Below are 24,938 nucleotides of genomic sequence, written 5' to 3'. Positions count from 1 at the left end.
CGGGTCCCCTCGAGTTCTCCCTACCGCCGCGGCTCACCAGGGACCAGGGTGGCTTCAGGGCTGTAATCACACAGCGCCCGGGGCCTCCTGCCCGGAGGTTTGCTTCCCACTCAGTCTGGCCGGGGAGGCCCTGCCGCTGAGATCGCGGCGTCCTTCCGTGGGCCCGAGCCAGGCTGGAGCTTAGTTTTCCGAGTCCACACGGCGATCTCATCTCGTGCCCTCGCCTGGCCCCCTTTATAGGAGTCTGGAGACCAGACGAACCATCACCTGCAACCTGTTTAATGTAGGGAAGCGGTCGCATGGGGAAGCTCTTCACAGCTTCGCTGTGGTCCTTCCGAAGGACAAACGAGTACTCGATGCCCTTTCAGAATTGCCAGAATAGCATGTCCCGAGCCGTTCCAGGTGGGCAGAACATTATGCTAAGGGCACAGTTCCTTCCCGCTGCGGTGAGCGCCGCTCACAGCACAGGGCTGTGCCGAGCGTTGGCCCGGTGCCCACCTCCCTCCTCCTGTGCCTTGTCCCTGCAGCCGACCCGAGGAGCCCTCCACCTGGACTGGTTACATGGGAAAGATGTTCATGGCCGCTTCCAACTACCTCCCCGCCCAGGTGTCCGACATGATGAACCAGGACAGGGCCTTTGCCACCGGGCGCTTGCACTTCTCTGGGCAGAGGAACATCTGCACCCTCTCCACGTACGTATGGCGCCACCCGCTGTCACAGGCACCACCTTCTACGGCTCGGTTTGCCCAAAGCGCACAGATCCCCGAACACGCGCCAGGAGAAAAAGAAGGAAGGAGGCCCCGAAGAAGGGCCGTGGCCGTCAGCCGCCGCCCTCTCTGGTCGTCACGCGTGTTCTGGGGGGGGGGGGGGGGGGGGCGGCCGCGAGCCGGCGTGGGAACTGGAACCTTGTGGTTCTGCCGACGCTATCTCGAAAACAGTTCCCGCTCTTCTAAGTAACTCTGTAAAAAGACTCCGGCTCCGTAGGTTCCGACGCCTGTGGAGTCGACAGATGTTTTGTCCAAGGGGTTTGAAGGAGTTTAAGGAAGGCGAACAGTTTTTAAAAGTTCATAAAACGAGCCAGCCGATTTTGTCCTTTGTCCTTTCCGTCACGGTTAAAGGCAGAAACACGCATAAGCCAGAGGCCATGTCCCACTCAGGTCCGCTGATTTCCTCGGTGGCACCTTTTCAGAGTAATAGCAGACGCACACGTCGTTTGTCTCGTCCACACAGTTGTCTTCCAAGATGAGAAATAATCCTCGAGGTGGATCACTAGGTCATAATGCCAAGAAATAGCCAGAAACCCAGGATCTGGGGCCAGTGGGCCGGGTAAAGGGTTCCTGAAGGCAGGAGAAGGAGCCTGGGGCCACGGGGTGGGGGAGGCTGTGTCATTTGAAGCCAACCCGGTTACCTGCCTCTGTTGAGGTCACAACACGTATTTTACTTGGCTCTTAGGATCCAGAAACTGCCAAGACTCCTGGTCGCGTCTTCCGATGGACACCTTTACATCTACAATTTGGACCCTCAGGACGGAGGAGAATGTGTCTTAATCAAGACCCACAGGTGAAGAGACTAGTTTTCAGAAAGCCTCTTTAAGAGCTGGTTGTGTAAAGCCGTCACGTGGCCAAGAACGACAAGCTTCGGTGCCCTGCTTGTCTGTCGTCCTGGCTGGTGTTCTCGGTGGCCCACTTCTAATGGGCACCCGCTCCTCGCTGGGCTCCACGTCAGGCACCCCCGCCACGCTGTAGGCTTCTGGAAGAGTTGCTGAGATGCGTAATGTGCACTTGAAGAAGCAGAATGACTTCATACGGCCCTTTCCTCCTCATGCGTTCCCTCGTACATACTGGGAGCTCCAAAATGTGGGCCAAAGGGAATTGAAAAGTTCTCCTGACATCTGTGACCTCTTGACAAGGTGACCTCTTCCTGCTGTGACAGGACCCCACGAGCTGCCACCGCCCCCTCCCCTTGGCCCGCGGAGCCCCCCTTTGTGAGCGAGTCTTAGCGTCCTGGCCAGAGTGTACCAGAAAGAGCAAAGGGCCAATCTTCATTCAGTCAGTACAAGAGAAAGGGGTCGTTGTGAAGTTGCATGATTGACCCCAGCAGTTCGAGGTTGCTGTTTAGGTCATGTGACCTAGTAGTGTACTCATCAGTCCTTTTTCTTTTTTAAGTTTATTTATTTTGAGAGAGAGAGGGCGAGTGCACGAGCCGGGGAGGAGCAGAGAGAAAGGGACAGAGAAGCCCAAGCAGGCTCCACGCTGTCAGCACAGAGCCCGATGTGGGGCTCAGACCCACGAGCCGTGAGATCATGCGAAACCAAGAGTCAGACGCCTACCCGACTGAGCCCCCCAGGCGCCCCCAATAGGTCCATACTTTAAACTCAAGGGGGCAAGCCTGAGCTTCCTAGTACTTTTCCTTCTGGAAGTTTCCTGCACATGTGATGAGCCCTTTTTTCTTTTCTCCCCCTCCCCTTAATTGCTGCCATTAGCTTGCTTAGCTCAGGAACAACAGAAGAAAACAAAGAAAATGACCTCAGACCTCCATTACCTCAGTCTTATGCAGCGACCGTGGCCAGACCAAGCACGTCTTCTGCCTCTACCGTGCCAGGTGAGTGGCCGTGGGGGCCTGGCTGGGGGCGTCGTGGGGGCCTGTTTCTGACGGCAGCTCTTCTGTCTTCATGGTCACCTGTGAAAAGAGCACTCTTCCCGAACCACTTCTTTCCCCCCAGGTGCGGCCCTGAGAATAGCCTTTAAACCCAGGTCCCTAAACCTGGCAGGCACGGCCCAAAATGGCTGTCTCCCTCACACGTAGAGTCGAGGCTTCGCCTCTTTGAGAATTGCAAACAGGTGGAAAGTTGGAGGGGCCCGGGGTGGAAGGGTGGGCGAGGTCAGCCCATCCGGGGGCTTCGAGACCCTAAGTGGTGGGGATTCTGACTCACCAGAAGCAGTCTCTCCATTCGAAAGACAAAGGTGGCCTCCATGGTTTCCCTGGAGGTCCCGTCCCGGGGTCAGAGCGTCACAACAGGCCGGGGGGCTTCCCTCATGTCTCACTCTTGCTTTCCAGGTTATTCTGAGGACGGCGGGGCCCTCCGAGGAGAGGTTATTCCTGAACATGAGTTTGCGACGGGACCAGTATGCCTTGACGACGAGAATGAATTTCCCCCTGTGAGCAGTAGGAATCCCTAAAAGAGCGGCCCAGTCTGTGTGCTGGGAGGGAAACCTTCCCCTCGCGCACGAGGCGAGGTCACTTTCCCAGTGGTCTAGTCCTGTAACAGCTAACCTCCTCCCTCCCGTTGAGAAAGCCACAGACGGCATGCCGTGCCGTGTGCTTCAGACCCTGTAGACTGGCCACCAGGTGTCGGGCTGAACACGGCAGCGTTAGAATAACACCGGATACTAATGGGGGGGGGGGGGTCTCAGCGGCCTCACTACGTCCGGAGGCCTGGAACCCTTAACTTGGCTTCGTTAGCACTGTCTCTGCTGCTCGCACGGCAGGAATTCACGCCTGCATCAACTCCTGTTTTCCTGAGGCTCCTAAGGATGTCCTTGTGGAATCCTGCCACCTTTTTGCTAACAACGATGCTCTAGCGGGGCTGGGCCGCTGCTCTCTGCAAGCCAGCCGGACCCTCACCCTCCTCCGGCTCTGGTGAGGCGGACCCCAGGCTGCCAGCAGCCGTGCGGAGGGTGGGAGCCCCCGGGGGAGAGCTCCCCTGCGTTTCCCTGCACCCTGCTTCAGCTGTTCCGGTAGCGAGAGCCCTCAGGGCTGGCTGGGTGCAGAGCTTGGCTTTTTCTAGCGTCCCTGTCCGGAGCGAGAGGATTCTCTCCCTGGGTGGCCGCCAGGGTCTTAGCTTCTGAGGCCTCAAGCTTCCATTGAGAGCAACGCACGGAGCGGGCTTGTGAGCTGCGGTTAGCGAATGGCACAGAGGGCGAACCTGAACTCCTTTAGAGATGGGAGCGGTGCGCGGGCCAGGACTTAAGAGAGTCAACTCTGTGACCCCCGCTGGGGCCAGAGAGCAGCAGCCACTTGGGCTTTGCCTCAGAGCCCGTTAGGTCTTAGTATAGAATGTTTGCTCCTGATCCTTTCGTGTCCGTGGAAGTTCCATCTGCAAAAGGATGGGGTGCAAGTCTAGCTTCTTTCTTATATAAACCTTGGGACAATCTGATAAGCCCAGTCAGCTTAAAAAAAAAAAGACTGTTTTGGGTCCCTCTTTGCATCATTAGAGGGCTGGCTTTGTGCTTTCCCATAAAGGCTTGAAGTCTACGTTCCAGGCTTTGAATCGGCAGATTGCCAAACACAATGCCAACAAGTAGTTTATATGTTAAGCGTGGAGAGCGGTGGTTCTTAAAAATACCAATTCTAAGGATAAAAACAACTGTTGGCTTGCTGCCTCCTGATAAGCCAGTGGTTTGCCTTTGGGTTCTCATGCCCGAACTAGCCATAAAGGGAGTTCTTCTGCGCCCCCCCCCCCCCCCGCCAAAGCTGGTGGTCATTTCCCTGCAGCTGTATCTTCTAGGAACCAGAATAGATCAGATGCCCTAGGGATAGATGTGTCCCACGTGTCCAGGTTTGGAGCATTCCCTCATTAGGTTCCATTTCAGTGGTTTTGGTGAAAGTCTGTGACTGCTAGAAAAGATTATTAGATTATTAATTAGTAATCAAAGTGAACCCTACAAGCTCTTGTACTTACAGAATTGGGGTACTGCAGATCTTGGCATGGAGGAGATGGGCCCCTGCCAAAGAAAGCCTGCATAAGATAATAGGTACACTGTGCAGATCATTTGCCTCGAGCTTTAAAAAAAAAAAAAAAAAGAGATGCTTAAAAACGAGTGCTAGAACCTATCAAGAGGCCTGTTCACCTAAACACTGCCAGGAAGCTGGCTATGAGCCGGCTGTCCCGTCTCCCTCTTAAGGATCAGATGAGTGAAACCTGGTTTAAATTGCATCCGGGATTTTTATTTATACTCGAGGAAGGCTTCCTGCCAGCGAGACCACTGATCACTGAATGAGGCCCCTGTTAGACCCTAGAGCTGGTGGTAGGGGTCAAGAAGCCCATCAGACCCCAGGCCTGCCCTCCAGCCTAGAGGCAGACAGGGAGGAGAGGGCCATGCTTCCACGAGCTCCTGACATCGTAGCAGACGGCCTTCTCCACCTCACCGCACCGCACGGGGACCAGGGGCGTGAGTGCCACTGGGATGTCCTCTTGACACGGACCACCTCACGCCCTCATTGGCAACGATGTCCAACTGGAGAGGAGATCCTGGGCGACTCCCCTCTCTGCTTTTATTCTGTATCTTGTCCAGAATTCACATCTCTACCCACGTCCCTTAAAAACTTCCAAGATTGAGAAAGGATCTTGGAGTCTCCGTTTGGTTAAAATCACTTCTCTTTCAGTTAACTAAGAACATGGGCTTGCCCAGATAATCTCGTGCGGCCCTCCCTGGGCCTTTGCCTTCGGAACACAGGTCATCTCGAGTGGGTCTTTTTTGTTTTCTAAGTATACTCGCACTTCCCTGGATATGATCGTTCTTATCTCCTTGGGACTTACTTTGCTCCATAAACAATGAAAGGAAAGAGAATTGATCGTTTCTGGTCCCTTAGAAAGACGCTGTGTTCAGGAAGATAAGCAGCTTTTGTCTCAGCAATACACCAACCTTTACAAGTCTGCATATTTTCCGACACTAGTCTGCTCTTGTGAGCAAGAGTAAGCAAATTGGGACCAAGGGTATTTACTGACTTTAGTAGTGACTTAACAGTCTGTGTTTACAAGTAAGATGAGCCTTTTAAAAAAACATGCAATACCCATATAAACACACACACACGTATTTTAGACGTAGTCAGTTTTTTTTGAAACCGTGCCATACTCGTCTATACCGAAGTAAGATGGGTGGATTTTCTGTGGCTGTGAGTGAGGGTCAGTCTGTGGATCTGCAGCGCCCAGCCTCCCCCTGCTCACCCCTCGTGGGCACAGATCTGTTGATAACCCAGCCTGCCTACCAGTCTCTTCCCGGAAAGAGTTAAGGCCGTTCTGTTTTGATTTTGGTAGATTATCTTGTGCCGTGGAAGTCAGAAGGGCAAAACGAAGCAGTCATGATGAGAAGCGCACCTCAGAAAGCAGGACACCCCCTGTCAGGTGGTTGTGGAGAAAACAAGGAAGGTGGAAGAATGGAGTACAATTGTGTGCGCAGAAAGGGGGGCAGGAATCCCAGGTGCCGCCTGCTTAAGCCACGGGACGCGGTCCACTGCTCACCAAACTCTCCTCCGCCCCGGTTGCCAGCAGGCATGGGAGAGACTATATGAAATATGTTACAGCCATCGCGTCGATGCTCACTAACCACGTTGGTCTATAGCCGGAACTTTATATGAACAAGGGCATCCTTTTTAAATGTATGCCATGTAAAAATGTACGTATAGGAAAACCTCTTTGAATTGTATTTCTTGTATATGACATATAGAGAGACTGCTTTTAGCCAGGCAAAGTATTTTTGCAGTGATTGGAATGAATCATTTATTACCTTGGAGTCCCATTTAGGACACTTATAATAAAATCATGGCAATGTGTTTTTGAGGTTTTAGACGTTCATTTCTTCCTGGTTTTAGGAGGCAGAAGGAATGCTTACAATCTTTAAAATACCATCATTTGATCTTTAAGGGGGAGCGAGAGGAGACAGGGAGTGCCACGGATGTATCCGTGGGCTCGCCTGCTCTGAGACCCGGAAACGTCTAGCTTTGTCTAGTCTGCACCTGTGCTACTCAGGGCATTTCCCCCAGGAGCAGCCCGGAAATGGAGCGTCTCGGGCAACTACTGAGTCAGAATCTGCACTCTCGAGGGATCCCAGGTGACACGTATGCGTATTAAAGATGGAAAAGTGATGCCCTAGATCCCAGCTGGCATGAATCTATGCTAAAACGACCAGCAAAACTGGGTGCATAGAAAGGAAAGGAAACTAAAATGCATCCAGTGCCTGTTCCGCGTCATGTGATGTGGCAGTCATTTGCATACAGTGCCTCCTTGGTCCTCAGAATGAGCTCGAAAGCTGTGGGTTCAGTGACGGCCCACGTTCCGAAGCTGGGGCCTGAACCCGGCCTGACTCCAAAGCCTGTGTGCCTTTCCCGACCGCTCGGCTCGGCACAGCCGTCCCCACCCCCCTCCCAAGGCGGCATGCAGGAGGACAGTGGGGGGGAAATGGGTCAGGTGGTGTGACAGCGGCAGGCCTTTCGGTGGGGATCACAGCAGGGGGTCACCGAAGGATCCCGAGTGTAATCCGCCCTGGACGTCTTGTCACCAGCAATGTCCACAAGCACATCCGCCAGGACCTGTCTGACCTCGGGCAAGACGCGCTCGTACTCAGCACTACCTTCTTCTAGAGGCTCGGCTTCCGCAACATCCTCTTCCAGGTTAAAAATGAGGGGAGGCTCATGAAGCCGCGGGGGCCCGACCTTCCCGTCACAGGCTTTGGCTCCGCCTAGAGAGAGGGTGACAGCAAACACCCCATCAAACCCAGCTTTGGCCCTGTGCTGGAAAGAGGAGAAGGTGATGGATTATAAATCGAGGCAAACAGAGAAGGACTCGTATGTTCGAATGACTGTTCTCCCCGTCAAAGAAAGCGCCTTGGGGTTCCGGCTGCTCATCCCAGGGATGCTCCTGCCTTCCAGAATGATCTGGAACTTCTCCCGGACTTGCCTTCAGGGCCCGCACAGCAGCCAATCGAGTATCTCCCGTCTCCACCCTTGGCGAGTAAATTCGGTTTTTTCTTTTTTTCTTTTTTTTTTTCCTCAAAAATTCATTTCTGGAATACCAGAGATACTCAGTTTGTGGACTGGGCGGGAAGGCAAGGTGAGTAATTTCACTTTGGGTTGTAGTTGAGACTCTTGTTGAAACCAGAATCTGGCTGTTGAAGCAGCCTCAGGGGAGCAGGAACAAAAATGGAGAGCGGCATCCTTAGCTGTCACGACTCAGGTTCTTTTCCTTTTCCATACAAAAAGTAGTTCAGGCATCTGATAGAAATCAATGTAATGCAACTGAGTCACCAGAAGGAGTCAAGGCAAAGGACGGCCATCAGAAATACAGGAACTCCCGGGGTGCCGGGGTTGGTCAGTCAGTCGGTTAAGCGTCTGACTTCGCTCAGGTCATGATCTCACAGTTCGTGAGTTCGAGCCCGGCATCGGGCTCTGTGCTGACAGCTCAGAGCCTGGAACCGGCTTCACATTCTGTGTCACCCCGTCTCTTGGCCCCTCCCCTGCTCATACTCTCTCTCTCTCTCATACACAAAAATAAATAGTTAAAAATATCTTTTTTAAGAAATATAGGAATTCCTGAACACCTACTTTGCCCCCGAGCTTCTTAGCAGCCAAACCAGAAGGTGGAAACTTATCAATTGCTCCTTCTCACTGAGGTGTGAGAGAAATTTCTCCAGTGGCTCCTCTTACAGGGAGAGAAGAATGGGCAAGTCGCACAGCCCTTCGTTAATGGTTTTCCTCTCGTGGTTGACATTTGGGTCGGTCAGTGGAAAGCTGAGAGTCACTGTCTTTGCCTAGAATTTGGCTCTTCTTCATTGCCAGTCAAGGGCACGGGACATGAGGTTTGCAGTTAGTCGAGCAAGGGTTTGGATGGACTCCTTATAAAAATTAAAGATTTCCACTTCACAGAATAATGAAATAGCTTGCATAGGACCCCACGTGGGTAACAATTACAAATTCTAGGCAACAAATTTAGGGGAAAAAACCCCAATAATTGAAGGCACCAGAAAATCACGGAGGCAGGCAGAAACAAAATAATTTGATCATTGAAAGGCAGAGGTCACCATGGGTTGGGTCTGTGTTCAAGAGTTTCATTCCCCTGGGGACACTGCCCAGTCTGTGCAGTCCGGGCCCAAGAAGACTATCCTCTCTTTGGCTTGGGGCATCGGGGGAATATCAAGGTATCAGAGCTCAGGACTCTCACAATGGAAGAAAATCGATGGGTGAAATCCGGGAAGGAGGGAGCCAGAAGGGGGGGGGACGCCTCAAAATCTGTGAAGAAACCTCCTCCAAATCTTTCTCTAATCTAATGTAGTAGATAGAGGTCAATACAGCTCGTTTATCCAAAAGCAGCTTTAAGTAACCAGGATGCAGACTTTCCAAAGAGGAAGGGAAGGGAGGGATCAGAACATGTCACACTCTCCACCCCCGGCCCCCAGCTGTTGAGATGTCTGTCGTCCTCATCCTCGTGCTAACTCTGCCGGGACTTTGGTGACTCCTCAGAAGAGGCCTCCCCTGGGCATCCTAATTCTTGTCTGATTGTGATGGTTTTAAACGGTCCGATTACTTCATAGTAACATTTAGGATGCCAGCACTGTGGTCCCAAGGGCTTTTTTGGCAAGGTCTTGACTTCTGAAATTAACTCAGCCTGGAGAAGCCATACCTCTGAGATAATGTAATGTAAGGACTGTAATCTAGAAATTTTCCATCCGAAAGCATAACAAATATCTGACTGGTTTGCATTTTAGGTTTTGGAGAATCAAAAGAGTCTTTGTGGCATTTTTAATATCCCTCAAGTTCTGAACTCAAAGAACCTGTGTTTTTATGGCACATTTTCTTCAGGATCACGTATTTATACTCGGGGAAAATAATTTCTGTTCTTTATTATATAATGCTTTGGAACACTCTCACATTAAATAACTGAATCAAATTGAAATCCACACCAGGTCCCGGGTCTGGTTTTGTTTTGTTTATGTTTTTGTTTGTTCGTTTTTCATTCACTCGGAGAAAAATTTTAGGGTTCCTGCGGGACACGAGACACTGTGCTCAGCACTTAAAGACAACAAAAATAAAAGATCTTACAAAGCTCTGGGTTCAGAGAGCTCAAAACTAGTAAGGGAGGGGCGCCTGGGTGGCTCAGTCAGTTAAGTGGCCGACTTCGGCTCAGGTTATGATCTCACGGTTCTTGAGTTCGAGCCCCGAGTCGGGCTCTGCGCTGACAGCTCGGAGCCCGGAGCCTGCTTCGGATTCCGTGTCTCCCTCTCTCTCTGCCCCTGCCCCACTCGTGCTCTGTCTCTGTCTCTCAAAACTGAATAAACGTTAAAAAAAAAATTAAAAAAAAAAAAACTAGTAGGGAAAATAAAACATGTACCCCAATGGCTGGCATATAGGGCAGAACGTGATCATCACCAGAGTTTCTCCAGATCGTACCCAGCTGAGAAGATGAGAGGGAGTTTTATGACCGAGGTACTAGGATTTGATGTGAGGCCCTAAACGCTGAAAGAGATCTTGATAGAAGGCCAAGGAAGAAGGTGGTTGCTCTTGGGGAACCGACACCAGAAAAGTCGAGCGACCCGGTATGGAAGGAGCCTGAATTCTGTTCGCAGCCAGAAGCCCCTGGGAAGATTTTGAGAACCATCCTGACCCAGCATCACATGTCTAAAATATACATTTAAGACCGTCACCGAGCGAATCAAGAAGCAGAGAGACTTCTGTCGGTTTGTTAACTAGACCTCTAGAGTCTATTCTCTGAAACAGTCTATTGTCTAGTAAATTACACCTTAAAATATCTCCAAGCTTCCATTTAACATTCCGCCAAACTGGCATTTAAAGCCTAACAGTGGAGTGAGAGTCCTTCTTGTGAGTGTGCGGACTAGCTCTGAGCTTGCTAGAAATTCAGGCGCGGAGTACAAAGACCTTGTTTTCGTATTTGTGGGTGCAGAGGGCCTGTCCTGGGGTGGTGGGGGGAGGGGGGGAGGGGGGTGCTGAGGGCTCCCTGAGGGAGGGCAGCCCACACTCATTCCTGGAGGCCTGAGGGTGGATCCAGGTGGGTGCCCCTGACTCACCGGTGACGTAGAAGGCCTTGTGTTGTTCCAGGCGGATGGTCTGAAGGGCTCCATACTCTCCAGCCGCCCCACTGTTGGGGTGAAACAGCACCTGAGAGAGAGCAGCAGAGAGAGCTTCCTAACCCGTCAACCATGCCCCCCATGCTTCCTGGAAGGCATTCCTTTCTCTGTCACGGTGGCCAGTCCATCCCACCCACCATGGCCCCAAACCCTGACAGACACAGGCCTGTAGTCCACGCCGGCCAATGCTTGGGGGGGGGGGGGGGGGGGCAGGGGGAGAAGGGCAGGAAATAGCTCTTTGGCAAGTTAATTAATCAGAATGGGCTGCAACTCTGGTCAGACTCCTAGGCCCCCGGTACCAGCTGCAGAATTCGCAGGGTCCGGTGCAAAATGAAAGAGAGAAACCTCGTTCGAAATCGAACAATTTCAAGGCAGCACAGTACGTGTTCTCTAAACCAGGCGCAGGACCATCCTGAGGGCGGGGCCGCAGGTGGCTGTGTCCCACCCTTCAGATTCAAGACGGGGCCTGGGAATCTGCACGGCTTACAGACAGTCCCAGGGATTCTGACGTGGGTGCTCCTTGGAAACACGGCTTCTTGGCATCCAGTTAATGTTCTAACTCTCCCTCAAGCAAGGATGGCATGTCCTTGAGAGGACAGCTCGGCGTGATTTCTGCAGAACTGGGCACAGCCTAACCTCCGAACACAGATGTCCTCACTCCCTGACTCAATCCTGCCCTCCTCGGACTGAGGAAATTCCCCGTCATCGGGCCATCGATGAAAGAATCGCCCTACAGAATGGAAACAACCGAATTCAGGCGTGCCAAGGGCAGGATTCGGTAGAAAATAAACAACCAGTGTCCTTGGTGGGTTGGTGGGTTGGTGCTGGATGCGTGAGACCGCCCTGGTATGAATCATGACCAATATATATCACTGCAAAGACGCTTATGTGATTCAAAGTTTCCATGGGGCTATTAAAAAAAAAAAGAGCGAGAAACATCTGTTGGAGCAGTAAACAGCTGTCCCCCCAAGTTTTTCCGGGCTCTCAGAGGATGCCACCGAGGGCGGGGTCCCTCCCGCACCTGCAGCTTCCGTGCTGGGCTCTCGTGACAGTCCCTGCAAGGTCCCCAGCCAGCATGATGACAGCAGGCTCCTTCCAAACAGGAAAAGAAGTCGTAACTCAAAACTCACTCCTCTGCCCGCCCAGCAGGAAGCCAAGCCTCTCACTGCGGGAGGCCACTGGGTTTCCTTCTGGCGGAGGCGGAAAGTGGGGGGACTTGGAAAACCTACTGTCCGCCCATCAAGGAGGTCCTCAGACCTCCAGAAGATGGGAGTCGCGGTCCGCTGGTTCAAATCGTTGACAGTATTTGGGTCTCGGTGACAGACACTCCAGAAGGGTGGGCTGCTACGTCCAGGATATTTGTGCAGCGTTACCAGAGGCAACTTCCAAAATCCAAGAGGAAGAGGAAGCAGAACTTCCGGATGGCTCCCTCTCAGAAACAGGAGGGCGTGGGTTTTGTTGTGCAGACTGGCCACGGCGTTGTTTACACCCACATAGGAAGAGGGTTGGCAAACTGATACATGAATCACAGCCTAAGACAGGTCCTCTCCAGGGTGGGTCCCCACTTCAAAGATAACTTTTATCTTCTGCAGACGTGTTGCACCCTCTTGGTTGCCTTTCTTACCTGTTTGCTTTGTTTCATTCTGTTTTGTTGTTTGAAGCAGGTGAGCGGCTCCCTTAGGCCCCAGAGGCTGGTGCTTATGTGGTAACGCCCCCCACCCCCCCCCCACACACACAAAAGGAAGGCTCCCCAATCCCATCAGGTGGGGCTGCAAAGCCGGCTCCAAAAGGGGGCAGCCACTCCGGATGGGGATGGCGTCTTTCACCACTAGGGGCCTCCCTTAGAGAAGTGATCAGACAGACGGAGCTCCAGAGACAAGCCCCTGCTCAGGTCTCCCCGGTGTATGGCCTCCAGGGAGGTGCCACGCATTTTCTGACCCACAGCAGCCCCAGACCAGTCTGCACTGGCAGGTGAAGAGCCATTAAAGACGCCTTCCTCTTTGTGGGCAATTTTTGGCCTCGGCGGTTGGCAACCCGGGGCGGAGGTACGACTTGACCGGTGGTAACGTGACGAACTCCAGCTTCCACCAGGGAGTCAGGCAAGCACGAAGCAAGATCTCTGAGGCGCCCTCCCCGGCCCTGCGGTTGCCCTCCGTGCCCAGACCCGGGCCCATCAAGATGAGAAGCAGAAGGCTCAGCAGAATGCAAGAGCGGGCAGCCTGGCCGCCTCTGTTGCACATTTTCAACACCACCCCACGTCCCACCCGTCCTCGAAGCGGGTAGTGAAAAGACCGCACAGTAAGAAAACTGCAGACCCATTACTTGCCCTTAAACCTATCCGCATGGGGCCTGGGGGGGTGCGGGGAGGGGGGTGCCAAGGAGCTACGCCTTAGCCTTAGGTGGCTTCAGCTCTTTACCCGGGCGGTTACTTCATTTGCAAAATAGGCAAGGACCGAATGGCTGAGCTGTATTTGCATATTGTTTTGAGATGAGCATCTGAGGAGTTACTCTGAGCTTCTTGAAACTGGAATGGTTTTCTAAACTAAGCCATGTTAGAATCCTTGCACGCCCAGAACACACCTGAGTGTGAACACAACCAAATTGTGTGTAGTAAAAATTACATGCGGTGGCGCCTGGGTGGCTCCGTCAGTTAAGCCTCTGACTCCGGCTCAGGTCATGATCTCACGGGTCATGGGTCCGAGCCCCGTGTCGGGCTCTGTGCTGACAGCTCGGAGCCTGGAGCCTGCTTCGGATTCTGTGACTCCCTGTCTCTCTGCCCCTCCCTGACTTGTGCTATCTCTCTCTTTCTCTCTCTCAATGATAAATAAACGTTAAGAAAACATTGTTTTAATAGAAAATAATAAAAGTTTAAAAAAAAAATCACACGCGGGGACCTGTATCTGTACGTATACACATATGTACGTGCGTGTATGTCTCTATCATCACTCACTCTACCTCCCGGCCTCCGACCTCCCCTCTGTTCAGCAAATTCTGGACGCTTTACTCTAGTCTTTTCAGCAGGTGAGCGGAAAAGACCAATTCAGGGCCAACAATTACCTGGGTTGCCCTCAAACGCCAAACAATCTTATTATCTGCAGCATCTTCACGGCTCTGCAGGGAATCCGGAGCTCTGGGAGGCTGGGTATAGCCTGCAGGTGCCAGCATCCCAGGGCCTTTGCTCTTGAAGATGCTATCAGCAGCTTCCTGCAAGCAGTAAGTGGTGGCTGTTTCCTTCTGGGCCCTGCGGTGTGGTCGGGGAGCAAGCCAGCCCCCACTGCAGCCGCCTTACCACACATCATCTGTCCCCACGAAAACCCCAACCAGTGTTGGGGCCTGCCTCTACTCCCCTTGCTGGGCCCGACCCTGTCGGACACTAGGCCAGTAACTGTTAGGCCCTGAGCATGACTCTGCAGGAGAAAGAGCTGCAACTAGAGAGAGGGACCGCTCTCCCCTCTGAGAGCGGAAGTGAGCGCGAAGGTTCTGGCTTCCACAGGCAGGAGCGGCCGCGTCAAGGAGCCCGGAGTCCTTGAAGCACTTCCTGGTGACCCCAATGATTCTATTAGTAGCCGTGGTGATAAACACTCAGGAGCACCTCTCCACTGACGTCTTCGATAACCCCCCGGGGTCACACACTGCGAACGTCCAGTCCGGAGGCGGAAACCATCTTCCTGCTCTTTGCAGCTCCCCAGCGGTGGGGCTCAGCCTGGAAGCCTGGGCAGCTCTAGAAGGTTGGGTGTCCCGGGAGAAGCAGTGCTTGCTCAGAGGGCATTTCAGGCAGCGTCAGACAACCCCTAGAAACTGCAGGAACGCTCTCGGAAGCACGGATGGCCCCCTCGGGGCTCCGTGGCGGGGGCCACGTCACAAACCACCGGCCACATCCGAGCAGCGCATTTGAGTCACTTCCATGTGAACCTCGGGTGAAGACACAAATAGACCCTTTGATGTGTGGGTCCCTAACTCAGAAGCCATGTGCTCACCGGGCCTCACAGAGGTGCTTGGGGTTCCCTCCTCCCACTTCCTCTTCCTTTTGGTGAAAGGAAAACACACGGAAATGACATGGAAAGGCCGTCGGGGCCGGCACTTCCTGGCTGTCACTGCCGACGAATGCCTCAGTGCACATGAAGAGGGGACCCTGGGGTGCTGGGGAGCAGAACTCCAAAGCTGGAGCAGGGGCTGTAGGGCCACAGGCCGGGCCTTCCAGGAGCCAGGGGGAATGTTCATTCATTTCTTCGTCAAATGCACATTTACTGCTGGCTGGGTGCTGGCCCAGTTAGGTGCACTGAGAATTCTGGGGGAGATCCCTGCCTTCGGGAAGTTCCATTCTAGTCGGGGAGTCCCACAATACCCAAGTCACTCTGGCTAGTCAGCCACCCCGTCCAACAAAAATGTGCCAGGGGCCTACGATGTGTCAGACAAATCATTGCGGAAAAAAATCGTATGTTACGGGCAAGAAGCACCTCTATACACACCCACTCTAAGCCAGACTGTCCAATGTAAGTCTGGATTGACAAGCTGGATTGATCACAGGGGAAGAGGGGGAGAGGGGTGGAAAGAGAGCTTTGTCTCAAAGGATTAATCCGTCAGGGGTTCTTAAACTAGATCGGGAGGGGCCGCTGGCATGCACGTTCCCAGGATGGTTCTCTTCGCACAAAGGTGGCCCCGGATGAGAAGCAGCAGCCCAAGCCCCTGTAGAGCCGGTGAGGGGCGCACACCTCCTCCACTTACCCGGTGCCCAGTCTGCGACCAGCCAAAAAGCACGGAAGAGGCATCCAAGCCGTCAAAGTGCCGGTCTTGGGGCAGGCTGGCCCCCGCCAGGGCCACCACAGTGGGGAAGATGTCCAGCACACTGCAGGAAGAACAAGACGGCGTTGGCCCCAGCTACTCCCAGACTCTCTCCCTGGCCCATGCTGTGGTCAAGGCCCACCCAAACCAGCCCAGACTGAGCACCAACATCCTCCCATATGGTCCGCCTCCTCTGCCTGCTGGTCCTTCCTTCGGGTCCCACCTGGATTTCTGCTCCTACAAAAGGCAGAATGGCACTGTGGTTTAGCACCCAGGCTCTGTGGCCAAGTGTTACCAGGTCTCAAATCCCAGAGTTATACCTACCTGTCTTCTCAATGCCTCCATTTTCCATTCTCTAAAATGGGCATGATCATAATAGTGCCCACCTTACAGGGTATCACGTGGATGAAACACATAGATGAGACATGTAGAAGATGATGGTATTTGTGTCATCGTTATTCACAAGGGCTACCCTATGGATCTAAGAACCAAGAGGCTCTACCTGTCACCAGCGAGGCCACAGCCACTGGCTGAGAGGGAACCACGTGTAACAGGCATCTGCTAGAGAATGTTCACGTCATTATTCCTGCTCTGGGTCTCTGTGTCACAAACATTCAGTCTTTGTTTAAAATGCCATGGTGGGGCACCTGGGTGGCTCAGTCAGTTGAGCATCCAACTCTGGCTCATGTCATGATCTCGTGGTTCGTGGGTTCGAGCCCCATGTTGGGCTCTGTGCTGACAGCTCAGAGCCTGGAGCCTGCTTTGGATTCTGTGCGTCTCTCTCTCTCTCTCTGCCCCTACCCCGCTTGCACTCTGTCTCTGTCTGTCTCTCTCTCTCAAAAGTAACTAAATATTAAAAATAAATAAATAAATAAGGGGGACCTGGGTGGCTCAGTCAGTTGAGCATCTGACTCTGGCTCAGCTCATGATCTCGTGGTTTGTGGGTTCAAGCCCCGTGTCGGGTTCTGTGCTGACAGCTCAGAGCCTAGAGCCTGCGTCGGATTCTGTGTCTCCCGCTCTCTCTGCCCCTCCTATGCTCACGTTCTGTCTCTCTCTCTCTCTCAAAAATAACTAAACATTAAAAAAAAATTAAGGGGCGCTTAGGTGGCTCAGTCGGTTGACGGTCCGACTTCGGTTTGGGTCATGATCTCACGGTTTGTAGGTTCAAGCCCCTCAAGGCGCTCTGTGCTGACAGCTCACAGCCTGAGGCTGTTTCTCCCTCTCTCTGCCCCTTCCCTGCTCACACTCTGTCTCTCTCTTTCTCAAAAATAAATATAAAAAAAATTTTTTTTTAATTAAAATGCCATGGTATGTGAAACGTTCCACCCCCTTTATTTCAGTGATTTCTTCCCCATTACAAAATAGTAATAAATGTTTACGGTGGGGGAAAAAAAATAGAACACCCAGAAATATAAAAGAGAGAACAACGCAGAAATCGTCCATCACCCAAAGGCAGCCACTGTTACCATTTTGGTGGGTTTTGTTAATGTGAGTTTTTAAGTCACGCGGTGCAACTTGACTCTATTATGGGGCACATCGCCCACCAGCCTGCTGTGTTTCATCAGAAAAAAACTCTCCAGCGTAAACAAATGGACTGTCCTTTCAACAAAGCTGTTTATCCGAGGGCCAGGCCAACTGAGTCAGCGGGATGTGATGCAGTCAGGCGGGCAGGCCAAGGTGAGGAGTACTCCCCCAGATAGAGGCCCTGGTTCGCCTGAGGCTGGGCACAGCACCAAACTTCAGGCACGCTCTGAGGGAGGCCTCAGGGGCCACCTGCCCCACTGCCACCACCCGGAGGTCCGGGAACAAGCCTCTCTGCCCGCCCAAGAGGGGCTGCAGAAGGGGCTCGCCATGAGGCTCCGCCTAGAATCCCGGACAGAATCTCTCCCCGGACGATGGCACGGATTATTTCTGGTTTGCCTTCTGTGTTCATGATCCACACAGCTAGTGGCTTACCTCTTGAGATACGTGTCCCAGGGGCTGGGCATCCCACACAGGCAAAGCCAAGGAGTGCAGAGTAAGCATGACCAGAGTACGGCACAGTCCAGAAACCTGTCCGGAGTCCAAGGATCCTGCTACAGACTGGGCAGTGCGGAGCAACGCAGTCCGAAAAGGCGGCGGCGGCTGGGGCCGTTTGTTTGAGCTTTCTCGAAGCTGCACCCCTAAAGGACACTGGCATCGCAGATGGGTCACCAGCGAGCAGGAAACACAGGGTCTGTGTCAGGCTGGAATGGATGGCATACTTTCTCTTTCCATTTTCGGTTTTCTCCCCTGTATCATGAGGCTTCACATTCTAATGAAATAAAGCACTAAAGTCTCATGTTCAGGGAACCCTAACGTCTCAGAATTCATTCGTCAGGATCCTCAGAGGGACTTCATCTGCCCAGAGCACAGAGAAAACCTTTGGCCCACGAGAAAATCTTCAACATCTCCGATGACTGGCCAATCCAGAATTACTGCCAAGCTCAGGCCGTTCCAAAGTCTTTCCTTCTGTAATGGAGGAAGCCGAGCCCCCGAGGTCAGGCCCGGAGGAGGGCACACACAGTCCCCATACCATCCCGGGGCTGGGCCTGCAGACTCAGCTTGAGCTTAGAGACAACATTGGTCCTAGGGAGGCCACCAAAGGGACCCCAGCTGCTCCAAACCTCAAACCTCACCTAAGAAACTGGTCCTGACAGTCTTTGAAACCTTCAAGAAAGAGACCAAAAAAAAAAAAAAAAATCTACATTTTCAAGTTTCTGTGGCTGGTGATACTTGGGATGGGGGCTTTGGGCAGGACCACGTGGGATATATGGGATACATGGGAACTTGGGCCTTCGTGGGCCCCTGCTTCCGTATGAAATACTAAAAATCATATTTCACATCTGTATTGACAGAAAGATGCATATATAAATAATATATATTAAACCATTGTCTTCAACTGAAAAGTTCTTTTTTTCCCTCCTTCCGATTTTAGAAGAAATTAAAAATCTCACGTGTCCCGGGGCACCTGGGTGGCTCAGCTGGTTGAGCTGGTTGAGCCTGGGTGGCTCAGCTGGTCTTACTCTGGCTCAGGTCATGATCTCATTGTTCGTGAGTTCAAGCCCCGCGTGGGGCTCTGTGCTGACAGCATGGGGCCCGCTTTGGAACATCTGTCTCCGTCTTTCTCTGCCCCTCCTCAGCTTGTGCTCTCTTTCTCTCTCTCTCAAAATAAATAAATATTAAAAAAAAAAAAAGTCTCCTGGGCCCGGCCCTCCACCTCCCTGGCCTAAGAGACAGTCGGCCTTGGCTTCTGGAGGGAGGAAAACCCCACTTCACTGGGGTTATGAGAAGTGACACAAAAGGCTGCCATCAGAGTGGGCCAGGGGACACCTTTGCCGGTTGCCCATGTGAAAATAGTTTCTTCTTTTCTTAACATGGCTTCAGCCAGCCCACGGCACCGAAGGTTGTTCAGAGGAAGTGTGCGTATTTGTGTCCCCATGCAAGGTGTCACCCCAGGGACCCGGGCGTGGAGAGCAGGCCGTGGGGAGGAGGGTGCAGGAGGGCCCGGCTGGAGCAGAAGGGCTGCTGGGAGCTTGCTTGGGCCCAACAGCCCAGGCTTGGGACGCCCGCGGATGGGAACCCAGGCGCTGTGCTGGGCTGTCCTGGGGGGAGAGCATCCCGGGGCAGAGGGAAGGGCTGGGAAGGGAGGTGTTTCCTGGAAGCTGGGGACATTATAGCTGGGAAAAGGCGGTGTGATCTGAGGGCGGGAAGCGGGAAGTGGCAAGGAGGTTGCCAAGGAAAGGATTGGGGGTGCGTGGGCCCGGACACAGAGGGAGGGGAGAACAGAACTTCCTCCGGATCAAGAGCAAAGGGGGGGGAGGGGCAGTGCCTTTTTAGCGCTTAGTTGTAAGTTTCTTCCTGTTGTAATTCCCTCTTGTGACCCCAGGGAAAACTCGGTACCCACCCATTCCTGGTCTAAGCCCCTCTGCGAAGCGTTGAGGGGCTGCAGCTTCCCCCAGACCCCTGACTCTGGTCCTTGTCAGAGGCCAGTATAAGAACCCAAGAGCACTGTTTTCAGGGGACACGGGGGTCCCAGAGCATCAGAAGAGCCCGACACAAAGCACGCATATCCGTTCCGCAGCAGAGCATAGCTGGGAGCGGGAGGTGGGGGGGGGGGGTGCACACAAGGCCCCTCCCTCTCTCCCCCTCCACTGCCCACCGCTAGATGCAGGAAAGAGTGGGAGACTTGGAAAGGAGATGCGTGGCTAGACCTTGCTCTCGCGGTGACACCGAACCACAGGGCACTGACGTGAACATGGCCTGCTTGTAACTTCCACTTCCGAGACGTGTGCCTCAAGATGGTACAGAGGCAGGTGAATCAGCCCTCCACACAACTGGCTGCGTTTCAGGCATCTGAAGAGAGACGCCCGCCCCCACCACCCCCCCCCCCCCACCGGGGACCCTCCGGTCTCCAGGCTAAACGGAACCTTTAGCTGTTTTCCCAAAGGAGATGTGGCCACCTCGTGTTGCCTCAGTAATCGCAGGAGAGGTTCTCTGCTCTGAATAGAGACGGTGGCCTCCCAGCTCAGAGATGCAGAGCATAACCTTCACGTCTTTGTATACGGCTATGAGACATCACATCAAAGCTGTGGCTCTCAGGGGTGCTGGGCTGGCTCAGTCGGTAAAGCATCCAACTTCGGCTCAGGTCCCGATCTCGTGGTCTGTGAGTTCGAGCCCCGCGTCGGGCTCTACTCCGACAGCCTCAGAGCCTGGAGCCTGCTTCGGATTCAGTGTCTCCCCCTCTCTCTGCCCCTCCCCCACTTGCACTCTGTCTCGCAAAAATAAATAAATGTTAAAAAAAAATTAAAAAACAAAAAAAAGCCACGGCCGTCAAGCAGCATGAGTGTGTCTTCCCAGGGCACATCTGGTCCCACCTGGAAACATTTCGGTTGCCACAGGTCAGGGTGAAGGTGCCACTGGCATTCAGTGGGTAGAGGCCAGGGATGCCATTCAATATCCTACAATGTACAGGACGGGCCCCCACAACAGAGAATGATCCTTCCCAGAACGTCAACAGTGCCAATGTGGAGCTAACCTGCATTAGAGGCTGAGGTTCAAACCACCAGGCCCTTGCGACACGTGTCGCCAAAGCCCCGGCCTCCTAAGTTAGCTCCTAACCATCAGGAACTTTCTGTCTGATTTGCTCGCTACTCCATCCCCAGTCCCTAGGGCAACGCTTGACCCACAGCTGGACACAACAATAAATATTTGTGGAATAAATGAATTTCCCTCACTCTGTAATTGTGTCACTGGGCTTCGGGGTCAGGACATGTGCGAGACCTTTCTTTGACCTCGCTACGTTACGCGGGTGCACGCTGGAACATGAACAGTGATTATCTCTAAAAGGGAACCAAATGGAAAATGGAATTCGTGTGGACCCCTCCTCCCTCGCCACTGCCCCCCCCCCAACGCATTTGTCACTTTTCTGCATTCATGTGAGTACTTGTATCAACCTGTCCACTCTCTTCCCATAATTCCTCGGGGCCACCAGAATTGAGGTGTAAGGTATTCTGGCCTTAGCTCTATGGCTCAGGGGACTTACCTCTGGTCTGAAAGGAGATCTATGTCCCTCTGAGGAATAAAGAACTAGAATAGGGGATAAGTACTCTGGGGGAGGAGGGAGTGCCTGGTGGGGTTTCCAAGGACATGAAATACCATCGGTTTCTTGAAAATGGATCTGAAGGCTATTCTCCTCAGAGCCGACCCTGAAGGAGTCATGGAAAACAACAGTAGACGCCTGGTGGCCTGGCCTGACAGTAAGGACGCTCCACCCAAGTTTGCTTTAGGTGGATTTATGTGAGGAAACAGCCAGAGGGTGAATTCTATGGAGATGAACTTTCCTGCTTCAACTGAGACTACTTTAATGCCAAAAAATATCCTCCGAAGGGGCCGATGTAACGGATCAGCGCTGTCCTGGTAGAATTCCAGGAGCTCTCGAGCAAACGCGGTCTTGTACCAAGACTCACTTTCTTGGGTCACCAAATGGTTCCCTCAGTCCGTTGTCTCCTCCGGGGCCTTAGGCCACGAACGCCACGGTGCCGTGGTATCATGGCGCTGTGGTTGACCATAGGTGCAAATGCCCTTCTCACGTGAGGAGCGTGTGCTCGGTGTGCAGGGACGGAACTTGAGAGCTTGCCGAGTTATTTGTGTGTGCGCAGCCAGCCCAGCCTGTGAACACTTGGCCTGACTGCACCAAGTCAGCCCCATAAAAAGCAGTCCATCTGGCCCTCTTCCCGGCCAGCCTGACATCACAGACTCCAGCGCTCGCTGTTGTCACACCTGCCTGCACCCCCTGATGGCACAGGGCTGACGTGGGGTCGTGGGGGCCCGCAGGCTGCCAGGGACGGCGCCTACCCACCCACCCTGGCCGTCAGAGCTGTTAACCCCTCCTTGCCCCTGGCCTTCACGGCTGTCCCGGCTCCCCACCGGGTCTGGGGATGCGGGAAGGAGCCCAGGGAGCTTGTCTTCCTCTGAGAGGCCGTGTTCTTGAGGCCACGGCCCACTGGGCTACAGAAGTGGTTCGGAAATTAGTCTCTGACCAGACCAACAGCTCTGAGCCCCTGAGAAGCGCCCGGCCACGCCCCCTTGCCAGTGACTACAGAACCACAGAGAGGAAGTCCCCATCTGGATGAGCGACACGTTCCCATCACGGGTCTTGGTTACCCAGCTGCGTGGAATCGCTCTCGGAAGGGCCACCACAGCCTCGTGCTGTGCCCAGGAAGGGGCCTCGTGGATCTGCCTCAACAGGGAGCTAAGAGCGAGGCTGGGATCTTCGAATAGAGGGAGCAGCCTCACTGCAGAAGCTTCCTTGCCACGGGTAGGAATGTCCTCACCTAAAGGTGCATTCTTTCCTCGCCAGCCCAGTGGGGCCGCCTCCTTCTCCCTCCCCTGCAGGGTAGGCGGACACCTAGGTGCCTTTCTTGAGCCCGTGTGATTGCTGGCGATATGCTGGCTTCCCGCGGTCACCCTAAGGACACCTGCCCTACCCCCAAGGATGGAACAATTGTGGCTTACGCGGTCTATTCCCTCCCGTCTGCCGGGCCCAAGCCAAAAAAGGGACACGTTACCGCTAACCTCTCTGCTAGTAGAGCACCGACGTCAGGAGCCACCACCATGACTCCGCATCAAAGGCCACAGAGCCCGCCCAGTCCCCTCTTGTCACCAAGATCATCCCCAGAGGATGGCTTGCAAAGAGCCACTGTGGGCCCTAACTCAGCACGTGGGATTGCCTACGGGGAGATCCGTGTGGCTACGATCAGAACTGTAGGAGGCATCTGGGAACGCCCGGCCAAGGCAGGTGGCCGATGAGGCCTCTCTTCTCGAGGTTTCTAGCCGCTGGAGCCTCGGTCCGTGGTTTGCTAGCCCCGAATCCCAACATTTCAAGGTAGTTCGGGTCTCATACCTTAACAAGGCAGTGCTGGTGACGTTGATGGGAACGGTGCCAGGCCAGTAGGCCAGAGCCGGGACCCGGTGCCCACCTTCCCACGTGGTCTGCTTGGCTGCACTTCCCCCTGTGAGACAAGGCAGGTAGTTGGTTTTCCAACTGTTCAAAAAGCACTGAGAGTTTCTGATCACTGCAGCAAAGGAATCGCTTCTTTTTTTGTTTTGTGATTTACTGTTTCAAGTTTATTTTGAGGGAGACAGCGAGCAGGGGAGGGGCAGCGAGGGAGGGAGAGAGAGAATCCCAAGCAGGCTCCACGCCGACAGCACAGAGCCTGATGCAGGGCTTGATCCCGCGAACTGCGAGATCATGACCTGAGCCGAAACCAAGGGTCGGACGCTCAGCCTACTGAGCCACCCAGGCTCCCAGGAATGACTTCGTTTATAATCGGCTATTTTTATTCCTCTAGCCAACACCTTGCATTCCCTGATTTTATTTTACCGGATTCAACATAAGTAAATGGTTGCTTCTGTCATTCTCTGGGGAACCACGTTGCTTCATTTTCTTCATGACCCTTTTATTTTAATGTTTATTTATTTTTGAGAGAGAGAGAGCGCACGCATGTGTGCATGAGTGGGGAAGAGACAGAGGGAGGGGGACAGAGGATCCAAACAGGCTCCCCGCTGACAGCAGAGAGCCCGATGTGGGGCTCAAACCCATGAACCATGAGATCATGACCTGAGCAAAGGCGGAAGCTTAACCGACTGAGCCACCCAGGCGCCCCCTTCACGACACCTGTAATACTTCAGGCTGTCTGGTTTGACTTTCTGAGGGTGTATCTCCACTCCATGAGACCTTATCAGCCTTATGCACTGAAGACATAGCAGGTGTTTAACAAACAGGTCGAATAAAAATGACCTTGTCTTCTTGCTGACCATAACGTGACCGTTTAGGATTTCAAAACACAATTATTTGGGGCATCCGGGTGACTCTTGGTCTCGGCTCAGGTCGCGATCTCACAGTTCATGGGATTGAGCCCCACATGAATCACGCGAGCGTGGAGCCTGCTTGGGATTCTCTCTCTCTCCCTCTGCCCCTCTACCCTGCTCATTCTCTCTCAAAATAAATAAACATTTAAAAATATATACAATTATTTGAAAAGAGAGAAAGGCAGAAACTCCCCCAGCTGTGTGATCTGCTCAACGCCCAACCACTGATCTGGCCAGGATTTTATTGTTGTCTTTTGGTTTGCTTTGCTTTGTTTTTCCTTGAGTTAATGAGTCGTTCCCTTGTTGTGGAGACAGCATTAGTAATAGCTCTGACCTCTTGCCTCTTGGGGGGGATGGGTGGGGTAAGGACAATCCACGTGCAATCTATGAATTTCCACTTTGGTAATTCAAGGAATGATTTTTGTTACCACTAAGTCAAAAGTGACCACCAGTATCATGAGGACCGGCGGGCTGGAGGAGATGAGGTCATGCTTTATGGAAACATCCTGAATGCATGGAGCACTGAATTATCCATGACCATCCCCACCACTCCCACACACACCCCACCCTCATCCCAGCTGAGCCAAGGATTCCACAAAGTTAGCGTGTAGAAAGCCCTTCCAAGGCAAACGCGGTATGCGGCTCACACGTACTGTGGTCATGCAACCTCCCCGTGCTCGGCTGGCGTGAATACGAGAGCAGTGATGATGGGCGGGAGGGGGCTACGAGACCCAAGTCTCTGCACTCGCGCCGCAGGGAACAGAACCTTTGATGTCCCTGGCCCAGCACCCCACACCGGAAATGCTCCGCATTCTTGGGATTTTCTCATAGCCAGCTTTGGAGTCCCCCAAGTGTTGAAGTAAGAAACCAAACACAAAACAACTCACGTCTACGGGCTGTTTATGCTTA

The 24,938-nt window shown here is 53.3% G+C and overlaps 2 protein-coding genes across 8 annotated transcripts in view; one reads left to right on the top strand and one right to left on the bottom strand.

The window, feature by feature from the left end:
* The window catches only part of WIPI1 (WD repeat domain, phosphoinositide interacting 1), a 31,069-nt gene extending 24,510 nt beyond the window's left edge, over nt 1–6,559 (top strand). For 2 of the 3 annotated variants that reach the window (XM_053212199.1, XM_027047893.2), the window contains 5 exons: nt 528–692; nt 1,453–1,560; nt 2,483–2,601; nt 3,058–3,158; nt 6,038–6,559. In XM_053212199.1, the coding sequence (XP_053068174.1) occupies nt 528–692; nt 1,453–1,560; nt 2,483–2,601; nt 3,058–3,158; nt 6,038–6,085 (541 nt within the window). In that variant the 3' untranslated portion in view covers nt 6,086–6,559. Of the gene's footprint in view, nt 1–527; nt 693–1,452; nt 1,561–2,482; nt 2,602–3,057; nt 3,640–6,037 lie in introns of all 3 variants that reach the window. The other variant, XR_008294219.1, reaches the window with a different exon arrangement.
* The window catches only part of ARSG (arylsulfatase G), a 108,090-nt gene continuing 89,625 nt past the window's right edge, over nt 6,474–24,938 (bottom strand). For 2 of the 5 annotated variants that reach the window (XM_027047886.2, XM_027047887.2), the window contains 4 exons: nt 23,062–23,170; nt 15,582–15,702; nt 10,797–10,887; nt 6,474–7,457 (listed from right to left, as the gene is read on the bottom strand). In XM_027047886.2, coding sequence (XP_026903687.1) covers nt 7,183–7,457; nt 10,797–10,887; nt 15,582–15,702; nt 23,062–23,170 — 596 coding nt within the window. In that variant the 3' untranslated portion in view covers nt 6,474–7,182. Of the gene's footprint in view, nt 7,990–10,796; nt 10,888–11,343; nt 11,587–15,581; nt 15,703–23,061; nt 23,171–24,938 lie in introns of those variants that run through there. The other 3 variants (XM_053212191.1, XR_008294218.1, XM_053212192.1) reach the window with 3 other exon arrangements.

This window comes from Acinonyx jubatus, chromosome E1 (assembly GCF_027475565.1).
Source record: "Acinonyx jubatus isolate Ajub_Pintada_27869175 chromosome E1, VMU_Ajub_asm_v1.0, whole genome shotgun sequence".
NCBI lineage: Eukaryota > Metazoa > Chordata > Mammalia > Carnivora > Felidae > Acinonyx > Acinonyx jubatus.
The sequence above is the reverse complement of the archived record's forward strand: the minus strand, read 5'-3'. Positions and strand labels throughout refer to the sequence as shown.